At 49.8% G+C, this 17,788-nt stretch overlaps 1 protein-coding gene across 1 annotated transcript; it reads left to right on the top strand.

Annotated features, from left to right (window-relative positions):
- Positions 1-223: 223 nt before the first annotated feature.
- On the top strand, positions 224-17,511 carry LOC135576824 (cilia- and flagella-associated protein 52-like; the record flags this gene model as incomplete). The annotated part of the gene is made up of 13 exons (XM_065043977.1): positions 224-499; positions 1,231-1,367; positions 1,890-2,018; positions 2,925-3,024; positions 3,480-3,596; positions 10,021-10,121; positions 11,071-11,241; positions 12,806-12,954; positions 13,621-13,766; positions 14,946-15,097; positions 15,721-15,823; positions 15,986-16,097; positions 16,759-17,511. Coding segments are annotated over 13 exons (1,854 nt in total), but the record flags the coding sequence as incomplete, so codon positions are not given.
- Between the last annotated feature and the right edge of the window lie 277 nt (positions 17,512-17,788).

Raw genomic sequence — 17,788 nt, 5'->3', positions numbered from 1 at the left:
ACAAGGTTCTACAAAACATAATCAAACTTGCACAAGCGCAGTTACTGCTTACAACAATATGCATAATATAATTGAATCCTACTCGATTTGTTCAACATTAACCATTTTGGCCATCACTTATTCCAAGGGTGACCGTGCTGTTCGACACGGGGTTGTTCTGCTGAACAGCTCTGGGGAGAACTGGAAGGTTCTTTTCCTTCCCCCCCCTCGCCTTGTGAGGTAAACCGTGGGGAGCCAGTGGTTTCTGCAGCCCCTGAACTGTTGGCAGCCAGCGGATCTTTCACCCGTTTCTCTTGCAGGACATGTTCCCTGTGGCCTCATCTGCCACCCCGACAGGGAGCACATCCTGTACCCCCTGGGCTGTACGGTGCTGATTCAGCACCTGGACACTAAGAAACAGAGTTTCTTGCATGGCCAGGCCGATAACGTGTCCTGCGTTGTCGTGTCCAGGGATGGGATGTACGTCGCTTCAGGACAAGTCACCTGCATTGGGTTCAAGGTGGGTAATGCTCTGATTTTAACCGCTTAGTATTGACCAGAGAAATTGGAGTTGGCTTGCCAGTGGTGGGAACACCTTTCGTTTATTTTTTCTTTGGTTGGAAAATAAATATCTGCAATGGGAAGATGTTGAAGGGAATGGGAAATTGTAGTTACTCCATTGCTGGATGTGCCTTTATGTTTTTGTAAAACATGAAGCAGTCTCCCTAGGATTGAGGGATTTTTAGTTCCAGTCCTTTTTATCCAAAGTGTTGTGGGCGTGTGGCAGCCAAAATCTCATTAGACATTAATTAATAAATGGTGGTTTATTTCAAGTGAGACCTGAGTTCCAGAGCAGCTTAGGACTTTCAAAAGCCCTTGACAGGTACCTACCTGCATTTTCAGACCTCTGAAGTTCTTTTCGTTTTATTTTTGCCTGTTTGAAAGACCTCAAGACACTTGGAAGGGATCAGGTTTTAGTGCTTTCAGTATTTTAAAACCTAAGTCAAATACTCAGTGTCTCAGGGTAAATTTAGGTGCTGAAATGAAGCAGAGCTACTCAAGTGCTCAGCTGGAATAATGCTTCTTACAGCACCCAGTCTGAAGCCTCTTTGTGTCAGGGGTGCCCAGGGCTGCAGAGAAGCTTGGGCTGGGCTCCTTCGAACAACTTTCCTGCCAGAGAACGTTGTTCTCCCTGATCCTGCGAGTTACAGCTCATGCTCTGCCATCCCCCCCTTCTGCTTTGCCCCGCAGGCAGACGTCATCCTCTGGGATTTCCCAAAGCAGGAGTTACTTGCTCGGCTCTCGCTGCACGAGGGCAAAGTCGAGGGACTCTCGTTCTCGCCCAGAGGCATTTATCTTGTGTCCCTGGGAGGCCAGGACGACGGCAGGTAAGGATTTCCGCTTCTTGGCACAAGATCTTTGACAAGAATCAGATTCTATGGGCGGCCTGAGACGTTTTTCCAGGGAGGGTGGTGAGAGCCTGTCCCGGGTTGGCCAGAGAGGTGGTGGCTGAACCATCCCTGGAGACATCCCAGGCCAGGCTGGACGGGGCTCTGAGCACCCTGAGCTGCTGAAGATGTCCCTGCTCACGGCAGGGGGGCACTGGGGAGCTGGGAAGGTCCCTCCAACCCAAGCTGTTCTGTGATTCTGTATGATTTGAGTCGTGCTCCGCAGAAGGAATCTGATAAATCCACGTAGCCTTGCTTCAGGAGCAGGGGATGTAAACTGCAATTCCACACTTTGGTGACAAGTTTTTTCTTGGGTAGAATCTCTACAAAGTTACTTCTGTTGTGTGTCCTGGTAGGAACAGACTGCAGGACAATAGGCTTTGGCTTGCTTTTGGTTTTTAGTAATTGACTTCCAAGCAATGTCAAAAAGCGAAGCTGTTTCAAGGCTTTCTTCTCCTGCAGGGTGATGGTGTGGGACGTCAGTAAGAGAGAGGCTGTGTGCGGGAGCCCGGCCTCGCCGCGCAGCGCCGGCAATGCCAACGTCGTCATGTGCTCCAGCTGCAGGGACGAGGTGTTTGTCACTGCTGGAAAGTAAGGGTTTGTTGAGAGGAACGAGCAGAGCGAGAGAACCCCTGGCCCTATTTCCTTTGACAAAGAGTCTTTGTTTAACTACAAGGAAACTTAAGCAACTGTGTGCTTGTGTTGTTTCTTTTTACTCTGAATGGACTCATGAATACCCGTCAGGTTGTAGCTTTAAGGCATTTCTGCTTGTTCTCCATGTGACAATATGTTTTCAGAGCAGCACACAGGGGCCCACGTGCGTCACTTCTGCTCCTGATAGCAGGATTTTGTACTCAGCATTCCCCGTGCAGTGTTTAACATATTTAGTTGCCAGTGTTTACACAAGAAAAGCAGTCAATGAGTGCCCCTGAACAATGGCTAATTAATGTCGAAACAGTGATGTCTTGCCGGTCGTTGGATGATCTCCTGTCCTCACCAGATGTGATGTACAGTTGGTCACTGGCTTGTAACAAAAGTTGTACAAAACGTCGCGTTTTGCAAGGATTTGCGGCAGCGCCCATATATCCAGGCTGACGTTTAAACGCGTTGAGGGCCTGCACCTCCCTGTGCATCAGGGACGGCTTTGGATGCTCTTGGCTGCACTCGCACTTATGAGTGCTCGCCTTTGCAATTTTAGCACTTTGGTAAATGTAAGGGTGACTCTGCTTAAAGATATGACATCGTCTCTGACATCGTCAATTAAATTGCACTAGAAAAGAGTTGAAAGTGTCCTCATGTGTTTTTGCTGAAGCCTTAAGATTTTTGATTTCCCCGGAAAAAGTTTCCATAAGAGACTTCTCTGATATTGTTCTTTTTCTCCGTATTGAAAGATCAGAATAATGGAGCCTTGTGAAGGCTTTTTACATCTTGTAGTACTGAAAAAACTTGGAGGTTTCTGCATCTGTGGATTTGATCCCACTCTATTTGTTCTTATAGTTTCACCATTCGAGTGTGGGAACTCGACACAGCAACTAAAACAATCCATCCATCTGAATGCTACGCGGGGCAACTGAGAGGAATCAGCGTGTGTGTTCAGGTACGTTTCAGCCAAGATGACTTTGCTAAACTAAGAAACTCTGTACAGACTAGAGAAAACCCACGAGTTTCTCTAATAATGCTGGAAATGTTGGTCCCAAGCGCGTGACGGCAGTGAAGTTCCTCAGCATTGGCCATGGCCGTTGATCTCCCACGGCCTCTGGGAAAGAGTGTTCTGGATGCTCCTCAAGAGAAGCAGCACGTATTACGGTCACGGGCTCCGGCACCCGTATTTTTATGCTTCCAAATATGATCTAGATTTGGTTAGAAAGTGTCTGGCGTTCAGCAGTGTTCTGGATCTGTGCGTGTGATGGAACAGAAACATTGGCTGGGTTCCCCCAGGTGAACTCTTGGCAATCCACTGAACTAAAGCTGTTGATGCAGCCCAGTGTCAGGCGTGGGACACGGGTCTCAGTATCCAGACCGTGATCTCTTTTTCTTTATGCTTTCTTATAGATGACAGACGATGATGGTGATTTTCATCTTGGCACGACGAGTGGAGATGTCCTGAAAGTGAACACAAGCAGCAAGGTGCTGACTGCCTGTGGGCCCCAGAAGAAGAAGTTGAGCATGGTGAGTAGCAGCTCTGTGACTCCAATTCTGTCCTTGTCCTGCTCTTTGTCAGTGACTGAAGGTAGAGCAACCTGCGGGAGAACCATCACAAAGCGGATTCTCAGACTAACGCTTTTCCTGCGCTGTCAGTTCCTTGTGTCTCGGTCTTGATGCTGAAGGCTGAGCCCATTGTCCTGCTTTCATTGAGCTTCATTTGGCTCAGAATTTGGGTTTTACTTGAATCTCGTGTGTCATCCCACAAACTCTTGTACAATTAATCTGGTAAACGTCATAGAAAGTGAAAAGCAGTAATAAAAATGGAGCAGTTCCTGACTTTTTTGCTTCTTTTAAGAAGATACGAGCTGGAGTGAGACAGAGGACGTTCCTGGGAAGGCTGGTGGAAGCGCTTGTTTGAGAGGCTTTCCCGCACTTACTGCTGTAAGGTCCTATAGTCAGATCTCACAAATGTGTTAAACTGTCTGGACTGAACTTTTCTTTTTGTGTTTGTTCCCCATCCCATTCCCCCACTTCCCTTCGTCTTTTTGCTGTTCTGATTCTGCCACTGGTGAGGCAGAGATCTTACTGAAAAAGGCAGTATAAATCATGTAATTCAAGAGTTTATTGTAATGCGTATGTACAATTTGGACAAAACAAGGTTGCACAGGGTACATTGATTCTATTGCTTTTTAACTTCTGAGTTCTTGACTTCATAACCCCAAGGGTTTTTTTAACTGAGCTTTTTTTTGTCTCTAATTGGGACTCGTGGGTCTGAGCATCCTCAAACAGGAGTTATCTCCTGAATAAGGAGCTTCTGACCTGTGGTCATACAAGAATTCTGCATGCAGGCAGCTGTAATGATAAAACAATCGGCACCAGCTAGAACACTTGTTGTTGATTTCTCGTTATTTGGTGCTAGAAAAGGCTTCTTGTAGCGTCTCGGTCTATCCCTTGCCTAAGCTGGGATGTGTTTTGCGACTGCGTCAGCAGCACGCCCAGCAGCGAGCAGCAGGGGCAGCGCTGCCGCGGGAGGGCCGGCTGTGCTGGTGGGGATGCCGCGGGGCCGCTGTCCTGCGGGGCAGCAGATCTGCTCTGAGAGCAGCACAAGCCCACAGGGGCTGTAAGAGCAGTTCAGCAGTCAGCCCCAAAGAAAACGCTCCTCTGGGCTTGTTTCTCTCAGCCTCCTGAACTTTGCTTGGACAGGTGCATCCAAACCATGTACGTGCCCCTTCCAGATGAAATATTTATTGCGTTACAAATGCAGGCCCATGTCTCCGGGATAACTTGGACCCACTGAATCCTTTGAAACACAGTTCAATGTTTATCTGTTCCAGAAGGGTGGAGAAGTTATTACTTGTTTTTCCCACTTATATTGTAGGAATGCAAGTAGTTTTTCTCTGTGTCCCTCTTAAAGGACAGGAATGGATGTGTTTTGTTTTCCTGCTGGCAATGGTAAGTTCGCTGCAGGTGTGTCCCCGTGTGGGGACACCCGCACTGGCCGCGGTTGAGCCCCTTGTCCGGCTGCCCCCCTGCAGGGCTTTGCGTCCACGCAGGACCCGTGGCTGCTCTGTGCTGTCTCTTAGGCCAAGGTCTTGGTGACTGTCACCTCCCCTTGCAATGCCTGCGTGCTTTGAGTCCTTCTCCATCTCGCAGCACGTGCACCTCGGCCAGAGCCCCTGGTTGAAGCCACCCGAGGGCCTGAACTCCCGTGTCCTCAGGGCTGAGGGAAAGGTGCCAAATGCACTTGAAACAAAACGGCACCAAAAATACACTTCTGAGAACACTGCTAAAGAAGCCGTCAGGCAGGGTCACGAGCAGGATGCTGTGCCGTTTGGGGGTCCAAAAGAAAAAGCCAAGGCTCAAAGCCAGACCACAGTCCAGTGCGTACTGTGAGGGGTTTTATCGTAAGGCAGATCCATAGGAACGGCAGTTTGTGGCAGAGACCTTTGGAGCATCATGAGCTTCAGCTGACATGGCTTCTGAGAGTGAAAAGCTGAGGGAAAACAGGCCCCTTGACTGTGCAAGAGGCTGACAAGGTGTTGAGGAGAAGGGAAGATCCAGAAGTGGGTCTCATCACAGCCGCCTGCCAGCCTTGTGGACGAGCCCTGAGCTGGTAGGCGCTAATCTGGCTTCAGCTTGGGTTTGTGACTGTCATGTGGTGGCAGCTTCTTAGGATGTGGCACTGGTCGTTGGGGGAGCTGGGAGAGAAAAGGAGACATTCCCGTTGGATGGAAATAGCGAGGAGTCCTCCCAGTCTCCTCCTTTCCCCTCCCGCTTCAAACAGGCGTTCCTGTTCACAGGCTTTTCGGTCAGACACGCTCAGCCCCGTCACCCCTTCTCCTCTTGCTCTCTCCCTCGCTCTTCCCAATGCGCTTCCCTTGTGCCCGAGGAGGGGAATTCACCAGGGCAAACCCGTGTTGCTGCCGTCACTGGGAAGGCGCTGGGACGTTTTTCTCTGCAGTTACTGTCAGTGCCTCGGCCACAGATCCCCTCTCATACTTTCCAGCTCTCTTTCCCAGCTCCGTGCTGTGATTCCCTTTCCGCCCACCCCCTGCACATCTCTGCACACAAATCACGCCTTGTCACTAGACTGTCAACAAGTGCTCGCTGGACACACGTAGGATCTCGTGTTTTATGGCAGAAATTTCCAGTTGTAGCCTCACCTCCAGTGCCAAAAGAGGTATTTTGCAGATGTTTTTTCGAGTCAAAACCACAGCGTTTATCAGAACAAAACTATTTGCATCCTTGTTTCCACACAATTTAGTCCATCCCGTTGCTAACCAAGACATCTTGTGTGTCTTTCTTGAAAATGTACCTTGCATTAGCACTTGTACCAAAACTTCTCCCCTCCGGAGCCACGCATTGCAATGCTGTCTGTGTTTGAGAACAAACCTCTGCAACCCATGTTCACCAGTTGCACCGGGGAATTACGATCCGGTGGCAAAGCATGAAACTGCAAACCTGGAGTCCACAGCCACCCCACGCCGAGCACATCTGTAAAGGGTTTAGATACTGCGGGGTGAGGAGGCGATTCTGTTGAAAACAAGGTGGGGCACCCTTAAAGGAACTTTGCCTTTAGATACATAAGAACGTGTTGATTGTATAGACACGATCTGAAGATTTCTTGGTTTCTGTTTTGAAGAGGAGTGGCAAAATAGTTTGTTATGATGAAGCAACTTGTTTTCCATCTACCTGGAATGAAGTTTAAGTGCCTGTCTCTAAGGTGTATAAAGACTGGAATAAACAGCAGCATTAATTTTGCTCCCTGCCGCGGGCCTGAGGAGCTGTAAGGCACCCGTTGGAATGTGAAGAGGGATGTACAATTGCAAACGCATTTTCAGAAGTAGTTGGAGTGATTTGCATTGTAAAAAGAAATAAATATTGACAGGAGATGCGCTGGAAGAGTTCACAGAGCGCTCAAGAACTTTGCAAGAGATCCGAGTGGGACAAAGAGCAGGAATCCCTGCAGGAAGGGACCGGGCAGGCTGCAGTTCTGATGGGGTTTTTATTTATAGTCGTACTTGAAAGCGCTGGTTTCTTTGGGTGAGCAGTCAATAATGAATGGAGATATTTTTAACCTCCTACATTAGACTCTGCATTTCACCTACAAGAGCACTGGCAGCTGTAATCAGATAAACTCCGTAGTCATAGGTTGCATTTGTAATGCTGCCACCTGCCATAACGCTGAACCCAAAGGGCGTCTGAGGTGGAAGATTTTACAGGCAAAACCGCAGACCAGGAGCTCAGCAGCCAGGTGATGGGCCCGTGATAACAGGGGACTCGCCAAACGCTGCCAGCGCCTCGGAGGAAGTTTCCAGAAGCATTGCTCAGAAACCGCTCTGCTTGTGGATCGTCTTTCTAATGCAAAAGAATCCCTTTGTTCTTGTGCGTTTGCTGAGAATATTTGCACGAAACCCGGCGCCGCGGCCGCTGTGAGAATGTGGCAGAAGATCCTCTGCGCAGGTCGTGTTTGTCACCCATCAGGAGACTGCGGATGTGCTGCTGCTGGAGCCGGCGAGCGGGGAGCTCAGTGCTGGTGAATCACAGAGCGGGAGAGCGTGTGTCAGGTTCTTTTCTGCAGCCCATGGTTATTTGATCCTCAAGTTAAATCGTCTTTAAGCCGATGCGTAGGTAGGTGTGAGGCTGCCTGCATTGCCAGCGCTGGAATGCACAGTAACGCTTATGGTGATTTGGGGTTTTTTCCTTTAAAATGTATAAGCAAGCCTTTAAAAACAACCAATTGCTTCTATTTGCGTGGATAGTCGAAGCAAAGTAATTTTCCCAGATTCATCAGACCTCGCCTGTGGCTTTTTCCGTGTCCTCTCTGGGTCTAAACAGCTCAGATGTCCATTTTGTTTTCTCTTCTTTCTTCACTTCTCTCTCCTTCCTTAGCCCTTCAGTCCTTTCCGCGAACAAAACCAACACTTTGTGGCTTTGGTTTTTCTAAACCCTCTGAAGGTGTTAAATGCTGAACATTTCCCGGGCTTAGGCCAGATTAATGCTTGAGAAGCACAGGAAGGCTGGGGGTGCTGCTTAGATGTCAGACTTTGAATCCTAAAGCAGCGACATCTGTGTGTGTTCCCCAGTCACAAGTCAAGCCCACGACAGGGGTTTCTTCCTGGGGAATCAATACAGAATTACTCTGAGTCGCCTCTTGGTCGCTCTTTGAGAATTGACTTCTTGGTGCTTTCACAACACTAAATGCTGGAGCTGGGCATTGTTTTTCCCCGAAGAGCCACCACCAAACAGAAATTGTTGTTTTCCCATAATGGCTCGGGCTTAAAGGAGAAACAATCTGAACGTTGCGAACCTGCTGGTGGGATCCCAAGGGCTGGCAATGGTGCTTATGAACCTGGGAGCGGCAAATGCTGCTGGAGTCTGGACTGTGACTTACGGTGTCAGTCCAACAGCTCCTGCCCGTCCCTGCGGGTCTGTCTGGGCGGAACAGCCGCCGGCCACAGGTTCTGCAGGCGCCTCTGGGACGGGAACTTCGTTTTCAGTTCCAGTTTGGTGGCACAAAGCTCCTTTATTTCATGGTTTTGTCCTTTCCATTTCACTCATGCAGAAGTTCGCCCAAGCTCGTAGGGATATTTTCCCAAGTTAGAATATCAGGAGAGTCCAGCGTAGGGCAACAAAGATGATGAAGGGAGTGGAGCACCTCCCTTATGAAGAAAGGCTGAGGGAGCTGGGTCTCTCTAGTTTGGAGAAGAGGAGGCTAAGGGGGGACCTTATTAATGTCTATAACTATATAAAAGGTGAGTGCCGTGAGGATGGAGCCAGGCTCTTCTCAGTGGCAAACAATGACAGGACAAGGGGTAATGGGACCAAGCTGGAACACAAGAGGTTCCACTTAAATTTGAGAAGAAACCTCTTCTCAGTGAGGGTGCCAGAGCACTGAACAGGCTGCCCAGGGAGGTTGTGGAGTCTCCTTCCCTGGAGACATTCAAAACCCGCCTGGACATGTCCCTGTGCGACCTCACCTGGGCGTTCCTGCTCCATGGGGGGATTGGACTGGATGATCTTCTGAGGTCCCTTCCCATCCCAAACATACTGTGATACTGTGATACTGTGATTTAACCCCACAGAAGTCATTTCACTCCTCTGGCAGCCTATCTTGGAGTCTCTTGGTGATTTTCAAGAATGAATCTGTTGTACATGGAACAGTAATATTACTTCCCAGGTGGCAGAACTGAAGCAGATCTGACTCTTCTTACACTTGTATTTTGTGGAAGGCTGAGGACTGTTTTCATTTGTTTGGGTGTTTTTTGTTGATTTTGTTGTCATGCATTTTTTTCCTGTAGCCTGGTACTTTATCCACCGAACAGCATTTCTCCTTTTCCAGTGGCTGGCCTCCCGTTGATCTGCTCTGCTCAGTAACAGCAGAAACCCGTGTTGACCATGGGCTGACTCATTTCCAAAGCTTTCCTGTGACAAACGTATTTGATTCCCAATAGGTGGGAGATGGGATTGCATCTTTCAGGCAGAGAGAGAGGCCTGAGACGCAGAGGATCATCCTAAAAAGAGCTGTAGGAAAGACCATTGAAGCTGAGTTGTATCCTCTGTTGTTTTCGTGGCTGTTGGATGAAGGACACGCGGAAGGAAAAGCGCGAGTGCCGCTCCACGATGTGGGTATCGCTTGCTGCGATGAGGTCAGGCTCTGTACGTGGTCCCAGCTGCTCTGAAGAATCCAAGATAATGCTGTTTGCTCGCTCCTCGTACTGTATTAGTTCATCTAGACCTGCAATTAATAACTCTTTTCTCCCTTCTCCCTCTAGAGAGCCACTCTTTAGCCCAGGTCAGTGACAAAACACTGACAAAGCCGTATTGGAGTGAGATAAGCCCCGCCGTCGGGAGCCCGGTAGAGACTCCGTTGTGCTGTTCAGCGTGGCTGCAGCAGCAAGGAGCCTCTGCTCCCATCCGATTGCGTTTTCATCCTGTTTTCTCCTAGGGAGTCACAGCTTTGCTTTTGCCGAAGACAGGAGGTTTAATAGTCGGCACCGGAGAAGGGACTGTAGCTCTCTGTACAGGCTCAGACTGCCAAGTAAAGAAGTGAGTTTGTAGATGGAAGAATCAGGAGGGGAGAGGTGACAATTCCTCCAAAAGGGTCACGGTATGAGAACCAATCATTTCTATGGAAAGGCATAATCCAAGTCAGTCTCAGTTTTTCAGTCCTGCAGACACAATACACGGTCTGGTTCCAGCGTCATGAGGTTGGAGCAAACTGAAAATGACTGCGTGCGTTTGCAGGGAAGTGCCCTCTGATCCTTCCTTGGAAATGACTGTTGTTTCCTTTGGAGCAGTAGGAGTCAGATCCTAAATTGATGCCAAGCCAGACAGATTTGTTGAAGTCAATAGAATGATGCTTATTTACGCCGGGTGAGAAAGAGTAGTAGTTGCCATCTCCAAAAGGGTTTGTTGGGGGTCATGGGATTGTAAAGCAGGGCTCTGCTAATTTTATAGGCACGTGTCTGGAAGTGCTGGAGTATTTGCAAGGCTTTTTTCTGCATACCAGATAGAAAGCTGCAGGCGTCATTTCCCCATACGTGATTTGAAAATTGGGCTCACACCTACTCATTTGGCATTGCTTGAATATCCCCTTCAAGTGTACAGTTGTGCAAGCTTAGCTTTGTACGACTGAAACTATTCCCAGAAGGTCTAAACTGTCTGGAAATATCCTTGAAAGTGGGATATTGAAGTGCACTTGAGCAAGAATATCAACAAAGCTGTTGTTACCTTAGGCCCTGGTGCAGGAAATCAAGTCTCCAAAGCGCTGCCTGTGCCAGCCCTGGCAGAGCAGCAGGTGGGACGGGCAAGATCATGGGAAGTAGGAAACGTGACTGGGAATGGAATGTTAGTCCTGCCCGTGCTCTTGCGTCTTGATATCACAGCCTAGTGTGGAGCTTTTTGGGGAAACAGCGAAAGCCGAATTCTTGAGAAGCTGGAAAATGAAAGTTCCTCGAGGTCAATGTATGGCCAAACCTTTGCTTTCTTTGCACAGGAGGATGCGAGTTGAAGGTGCTGTCACTTCCCTGACGTGTAGAGGTCGGGACGACCAGTTCTTTCTAGGGACAAATAAAGGCCAGATGCACCGCAGTGCCTACGCTACATTTAAAGAGGAGCTGGTCGCCGTCTGTCACACCGAAGCCGTCAACGACATTGTTTTTCCTGAGTGAGTATAACGGGCTGGGCTGTATTTGGCTGGTGCAGAAGCTTGAGGAGCTGCCGCTGAGGTCAGGGTGCCTGTGTGCGCAGCTTTGACCACAGGAACCCAGAGCCTGGTACCATCTGTTGGGATGATTGATACGGGCGATGCTGTCACCTGCCCAAAAAACGCCGGGGTGACGGTGAGCAGCTGCTTCAAAGCAGAAGGCAGCAGTTCAGTTGGAGCACTGGAAAAACCACTGATCTGCAGAAAGGATGATAAGTAAAAAGACCTGAATTATTGATGTTTGGTCAGCGGCAGGGATGGCAGCCTCCCCCTTTTGTCCCAGGGTCGCTCTGCATTTGTCTTGTGAACGCACAGCAAATGTTCCCTTCCTGGGTAGTAGCATCGTGACTCTTTCTTTTGTTTTTTTAAACCCACAGTGGATCATCTCTCCAGATGGAAAATGGGATTTTGATCCAAATGAACATTTTTGGCATATTTTTATTGCTTCGCTTCTCGGCCCAGCACAAAGGATCAGATGTCACCGAGGTGCAGGGAGTGCAGGGTGCAGGAAGCGCTCCTCCCTGCCTGCCGCCAGCCTCAAACCCACATCTTCTCATCTAATGAGAAAATCAGGTGGAGCTTTAGGGTGATGTGCTGCTGATACCGCTGATTGACACGCCTGTGTCACAGCCATTAGTGCTGACTGTAAGGACTACAGGACTACATCCTTGCGTAGATGTTTGAGCTTCTTATCTGTTGCCTGCTCTTGAACAAAGCCTATTGCTGATGGGGAAATACGGGCTTAATTTCCCTGCTCTGGCTTATTTCAGAATCCTTCACTTGCTGATGTTATCCTGGTTGATAAAGCACCCGTGCAAGCTGGGCTTGAAAGAGGCCACACTTGTGTTGTGCCGGTTTTCTCTGTCCTGGTTCATCTTTCTGGGCATTGATGGTGCTGTTGAACAAAAGCTCGCGGTACCTTTCTAGATGTCACTTTCTGTTGCATCCCTAGGACGAGTGGCTTAGAGCTTATTTCAAAGCACTGTGTCCCATGGCTTTTGAAATGCTGCAGGTCTTGTTTTATTCCAACATTTATAACAAGTATATTATGAACAGGCTTTGCCATCATTTCTATTGCCTTCAGCGCTGTTGAATGGGAATCATCCAGTAAGCAAGATAACAAATGACATCTTTACAATGTGAGGCTGCTGTTAGTGGCTGATGTTAAACCTGGGCAGTCAGCACTTTTACACCCACTTTTGTGTCTATTCTATAGAACACATGAAGTTGTTTAGAGATTGAATATGGGGAATAAACGTCACAGCTTCAGCAGAAAGAGTTCTTTTAGTTTGACTTTAACTGTTCCTTAAAATGAATCTTTGAAGAGAACCCAAACCAGGGGAATTTCATGTGAGAAAGGTGATCCTCCAAAAAAGGCCTTTGTCTTAGCCATGGGGATCCCTGTGGGGCAGATCCCAGCTGCAGGTTAGCAAAGCCGAGCTTTGGAGGCCGATTTGAGCTGTGACAAAGCAAGGAGCGTTTCTGTGTGCCCCTCCTCGTTCCCTCTCCTCTCTGAACTCTCCAGGGGACATTCGGACTTGTTCGTTACCTGCTCCACAAACGACATTCGAGTGTGGTACACGCCGGAACGTCTGGAGCGGCTGCGAATCACCGTCCCCAACGTCACCCGCCACGCGGTCGAGGTGACGAGGGACGGCATGGTCATCGTTTCAGGTAATGGTCAGTCCAGAGCCGTGGTTGCTCAACTTAATAAACATCAGTATGTTAAAATGAAGAGAAGATTAAATTGGGAAAGCGTTTAAATGGAGTTCATGGCGACACCCAAAGGCCTCTTTGCTTGCAGCTGGTCCGATGGACTTTGCTGGCAGCCCCGCTGTCCTGGTGCTGCAGTTGCGGTGAGGGTAGAAGGCAAGGGCTGGAGACCTTGCTTTGGATCAGTGAATTCCGGCAATCCAGAATGCGGTTCAGTCTTATTTAAATTACCTAATTCTAAAATATCAACCTTGTTGTGTGCAGCAGCTTCACCTGTGATGTATGTAGAGCACATTTGCATAAAGCCGCCGTCCATCGCCATGTGAAAGTTGCTGACACAGGGACTCCTGCAGTCCTAGAGCAGCCGTGCAGCCTCCCCATGGTTACCAAACCACTTTGTCCACAGCCAGAATCCAAAAGCAATTACATTTCAACAGTGTGTTTGGGACCGTAGCTCTGCGGGCTCATCTGCAGTACAGTGGTTTTCACGGGTATGCTGGTGATCTAACAGCGTGGGCCTTATGTGGGAACTTCTTTATAAAAAGGGGTTGGTTTGGAAAGGAAAGAGCGACAACAGTGTGAGGAAAGTCTGTGCGCCCGGGCAGTCTCTTTCTTTCTGTTCATCAGCTTGGAATGACGGGAAAATCCGCGCCTTCGTGCCCGCTACGGGAGAGCCAATGTACGAGATCAACAACGCCCGTAACCTGGGAGTGACGGCAATTGCTGCGACCAGCGACTGCAAACAGATCATTAGCGGAGGAGGTGACGGGCAGGTAATTTGTGCTTCAAAACCTGGAGCAGCTTCGTGCGCTCATCACAGGGCCTGCGAATTGCCTGGAAGTGCTCAGTCAGAACGGGAGCTGTTCTGAGCTGCCGCTTGAGCCAAGGGCTGAGTTCAAAGATATCAGCTTTTGAGATGTGCTGTTGTTCTCAGAGGGCATCATGTAAAACAGTGCCCCGATTTCTTCTGGCATGGCAGTTTTGGAAATCCTTCTAATGCAGAATATGCTCTTAATCCTTTTTGTCCATTTGTCTCCCCCCTCTATTTGGCTGTATTTGTGCAGCTGAGACAGAAATACAACTAAGGGTTGGTGAAGCAGAAAGGAGAACCGCAGGGGCGCACTTGCAGTACTCGTTGGGAACACAAAAAAGCTGCTCTGCGATGCCAATGGTTCTGTCAGAATCAGTCCTCAGGAAGCTGTGACTTCAGGGTTGCTGAAGGGATCGGGATGCTCTGAGCTTTGAGCAAGTGGCAACTGGACATCCAGATCCCTTCGGGAACTCGGCATCAGCCTCGAAAGCGTGGAAGGTCAGCTCTTCTCTGCCTTTGATGCCCGTGTCTAAATGTCTAAATTTTCCCTGGGATTTGGCCTTAGTGGAATGTCGAGGTGAACAGACATTGCAATGTTTGGCACTAGTGGGACAGGACGTGCAAGGTGTGAAGGATCAAGGCCTCAAAGCAGAAAGGTTTTTGCTGTTACCAGCACAGGGAAAAGAGGTGCTTTCAGGCACGTGTTTCACATCGAAGCTTTAAAGAGCTGTTTTGTATTTCCTTCCTGGCATTCTCTGTAGGACAAATAGCGGGTAGCTCCTTTCTATTCCATTGCAGCAGCTTTGTGCTTTGATCTTGAAAGCACCACTGGCAATAGATCGTGGACTGGGTGGTTTTTCCTGATCAAGAGCTGTGTAAAATGAAGCATGGGAGAGCGGGCACTTGGCAAAACCAAGGCCTGGGGTTGATGGCCACGAATTCCTGAAGCAAGTGGATTACACTGTGGAGAACTCAGTTGAGCTTCACAGGTCAGCTGCACCAATAACCCACAGGCCAATGGAGACGGTTGGGACTGAGCTGCTGTACGTGTTGGCAGAGAAAGGCAGAGTTCAGGAAAGCTCCTCCTGAGCTCCGGCAGGACCAGCTGGTACCAGAGCAGATGTGTGCTGCTGATTTTCAGGTGAGGATCTGGAATATTGGTGAGAAAACCCAGAAGCTGAGGGGAGTTCTGAAGGAGCACAGAGGTGCCGTGTCCTGCATCAAGACTAATAAGAACGACAAAGAGGGTGTCACAGCCAGCCTGGGCGGAACGTGCGTCATCTGGGATCTTGAGCAAGGCGACAGATTAGTATTGCGAAGGCACTTGGAGTGCTGGTAATATCTGTAGGGTCACTGTGCCCGGTTTGGGACACCACAGAGCGAGGAGGAGGGGAAAAAGAGCATGAAGAGATAAAAACTTCTAGAAAGAACAATCGGGTCAGGGAATGTAGAACCTCCAATTCGAGAAGCTTTTCAGAAAAGCTCAGACAAACCTTTGTCTGCGGTTGTTTTCCTGTGCGGGATCCTGCTTGGCCAAGGTGGAGCGGGTGAGTTCCCAAGTTTCCCACTAGCTCTGTTTTCCAGAACTTTGTGACTCGTGTCGAGCTCTTGCGGATCTGCAGACTTTCTGCACTGGGGTAAGGCCGAGGACACCTTGGCATAGGGAACAGCACCTGGAAAGCATTCTGGGTTTAAACATTTCATTTCGTACGACAGCAGATCAAGAGTCCTACAGGGCAGCTGTGATGGAAACAGAACTGATAGCCTAACGGGCTTCATGGAACCCTGAACTCAGAGCAGTGCCTGAGAATATCCAAGGAGAGAGATCTGATGTACAGCACAGGCAGAGACATTCCAGGCAGGCAAAGTTTGGGTTTTGATGCTGTTGCTCTGTCTCATTTTGGGGTGTTTTGCAGGCGTTACGTGAGAAAACAAATGATCCTAGACAACACATTGTTCAAATGCGTGTGTTACCATCGCGGAGAGTACCAGATAATCACCAGTGGAACAGACAGAAAGGTGAGCAAAGCTGCAGGAACTCTGCAGTGCACAACACACGGTCTGGCGCTGGTTCTGGGGTGAAACTCCGGTCCCTGCACAGCAGGTTGTGTCCCAGGGCGGTGCTGAAACCCGTGTGCTGCTCACGGCCAGCTGAGCGCCCCGCTCTGCTCTGCTCTCTAGATCGTGTACTGGGAAGGGCTCGATGGCTCCGCAATCAGAGAAGTGCAAGGCTCTCTGTCGAGCTCCATCAACGGGATGGACATCACAGCGGACGGGGCGTCCTTTGTCACAGGTGAGTGCGTGGTTGGAGCTGGAGAAAGGAGGTCGTATTAAGACCAGGAAAAGCAAGGCAGTGAACCAAGGATCTCAGTACAGTGCGAAAAAGCTGAAAAAAGGGGTCAGCTAAAGGGGAAAAGAACATGAATCACCAAAGAAAAATACTGTGGTTCAGGCTGTAGTTCAGACTGGGAAGATGCTGCTGTAGCTCACTGGGATCTGCTGGTGAAGGTCCTGAGCCCTTCACTGGACACTGACCCCAGCAGAACAGAAGCAGGTTTTGCCATAATGCCCAAGAAAACATATCCTGCTCTTCCTAGGAACACCGAAGCGTTCCCCTGCCTGGGAGCGGGGAACAAAAAGCAGCAGAACTCGGTGTATCACAGTATCACAGTATGTTTGGGATGGGAAGGGACCTCAGAAGATCATCCAGTCCAATCCCCCATGGAGCAGGAACGCCCAGGTGAGGTCGCACAGGAACATGTCCAGGCGGGTATTGAATGTCTGCAGAAAAGGAGACTCCACACCCCCCTGGGCAGCCTGTTCAGTGCTCTGGCACCCTCACTGAGAAGAAGTTTCTTCTCAAATTGAAGTGGAACCTCTTGTGTTCCAGCTTGGTCCCATTACCCCTTGTCCTGTCATTGTAATCGTTTGTTCTTCCTCTGTGCCTGACGCAGGTGGTGACGACCATCTGGTGAAGCTGTGGGACTATAAGGAGGGCACGGTGACTCACGTGGGAGTGGGCCACAGCGGCAACATCACCCGCCTCAAGATCTGCCCCGCGAACAAGTACATGGTGAGCGTGAGCGCGGCCGGTGCCGTCCTCATCTGGAAATAGCCCAGCTCGGGCTGACAGCCGGTGCCGGAGCTGCTGGGCTGCTGCTTCCCCGGCCGGCCCTGGAAATGCTCTTCTCTTACCACTCAGTTTGTTGTCAATCGTTTGTTCTGTTAGAGTAAACAGTATATTTCTGCTCCCTGGTATGCATTTACCAGGTCCTTAGATACCCTTTCTAGCTCAATTTTTTTCAGGGGAGCTAAGAATTTGCTGTTTGTTTTGGATTCATCACTTCCAAAAATCACCTTGGCAGTCGTTGTAACAGTTTGCGTTGTTCCTGCCGCCTTTCCTGCCCGTCTCAGCATCATCTGCCTTGTACGTCTACTCATTTGTGGGCTCTCTCTTGCTTTCACATGGTCTCTCTCTTCTGTGCACTCTCCTGTCTCTTATTTAATGAATAACTTGTTGTTTCAATTCAGTCTGCTGTGTTTAGTGCAGACAGCAGTGCAGGCAGTGGTGCAGACAGGCGTGGAGACAGTGGTGCAGGCAGCGCACAGGCAGTGGAGCAGAGAGCGGAGCAGGCAGCGCACAGGCAGCGCACAGGCAGCGCACGGGCAGCGCACGGGCAGCGCACGGGCAGCGCACAGGGAGAGCACAGGGAGAGCACAGGCAGCGCACAGGCAGCGGTGCAGGCAGAAATGCAGACAGTGGTGCGGGCAGTGGAGCAGAGAGCGGAGCAGGCAGCGCACAGGCAGAGCACAAGCAGAGCAATAGGCAGCGCACAGGCAGAGCACAGGCAGCGCACAGGCAGCGCACAGGCAGAGCTGGACCATGCCCAGTCTCCCAGCCCCACCGGTTCTCCCCAGCTCAGCCCCGGGTACAACCCGCGGCAGTGGGACGGGGTGTCTGAAAGCACATTTCCCCTCGGCCGC

This window comes from Columba livia, chromosome 31, assembly GCF_036013475.1.
Source record: "Columba livia isolate bColLiv1 breed racing homer chromosome 31, bColLiv1.pat.W.v2, whole genome shotgun sequence".
NCBI lineage: Eukaryota > Metazoa > Chordata > Aves > Columbiformes > Columbidae > Columba > Columba livia.
The sequence above is the reverse complement of the archived record's forward strand: the minus strand, read 5'-3'. Positions and strand labels throughout refer to the sequence as shown.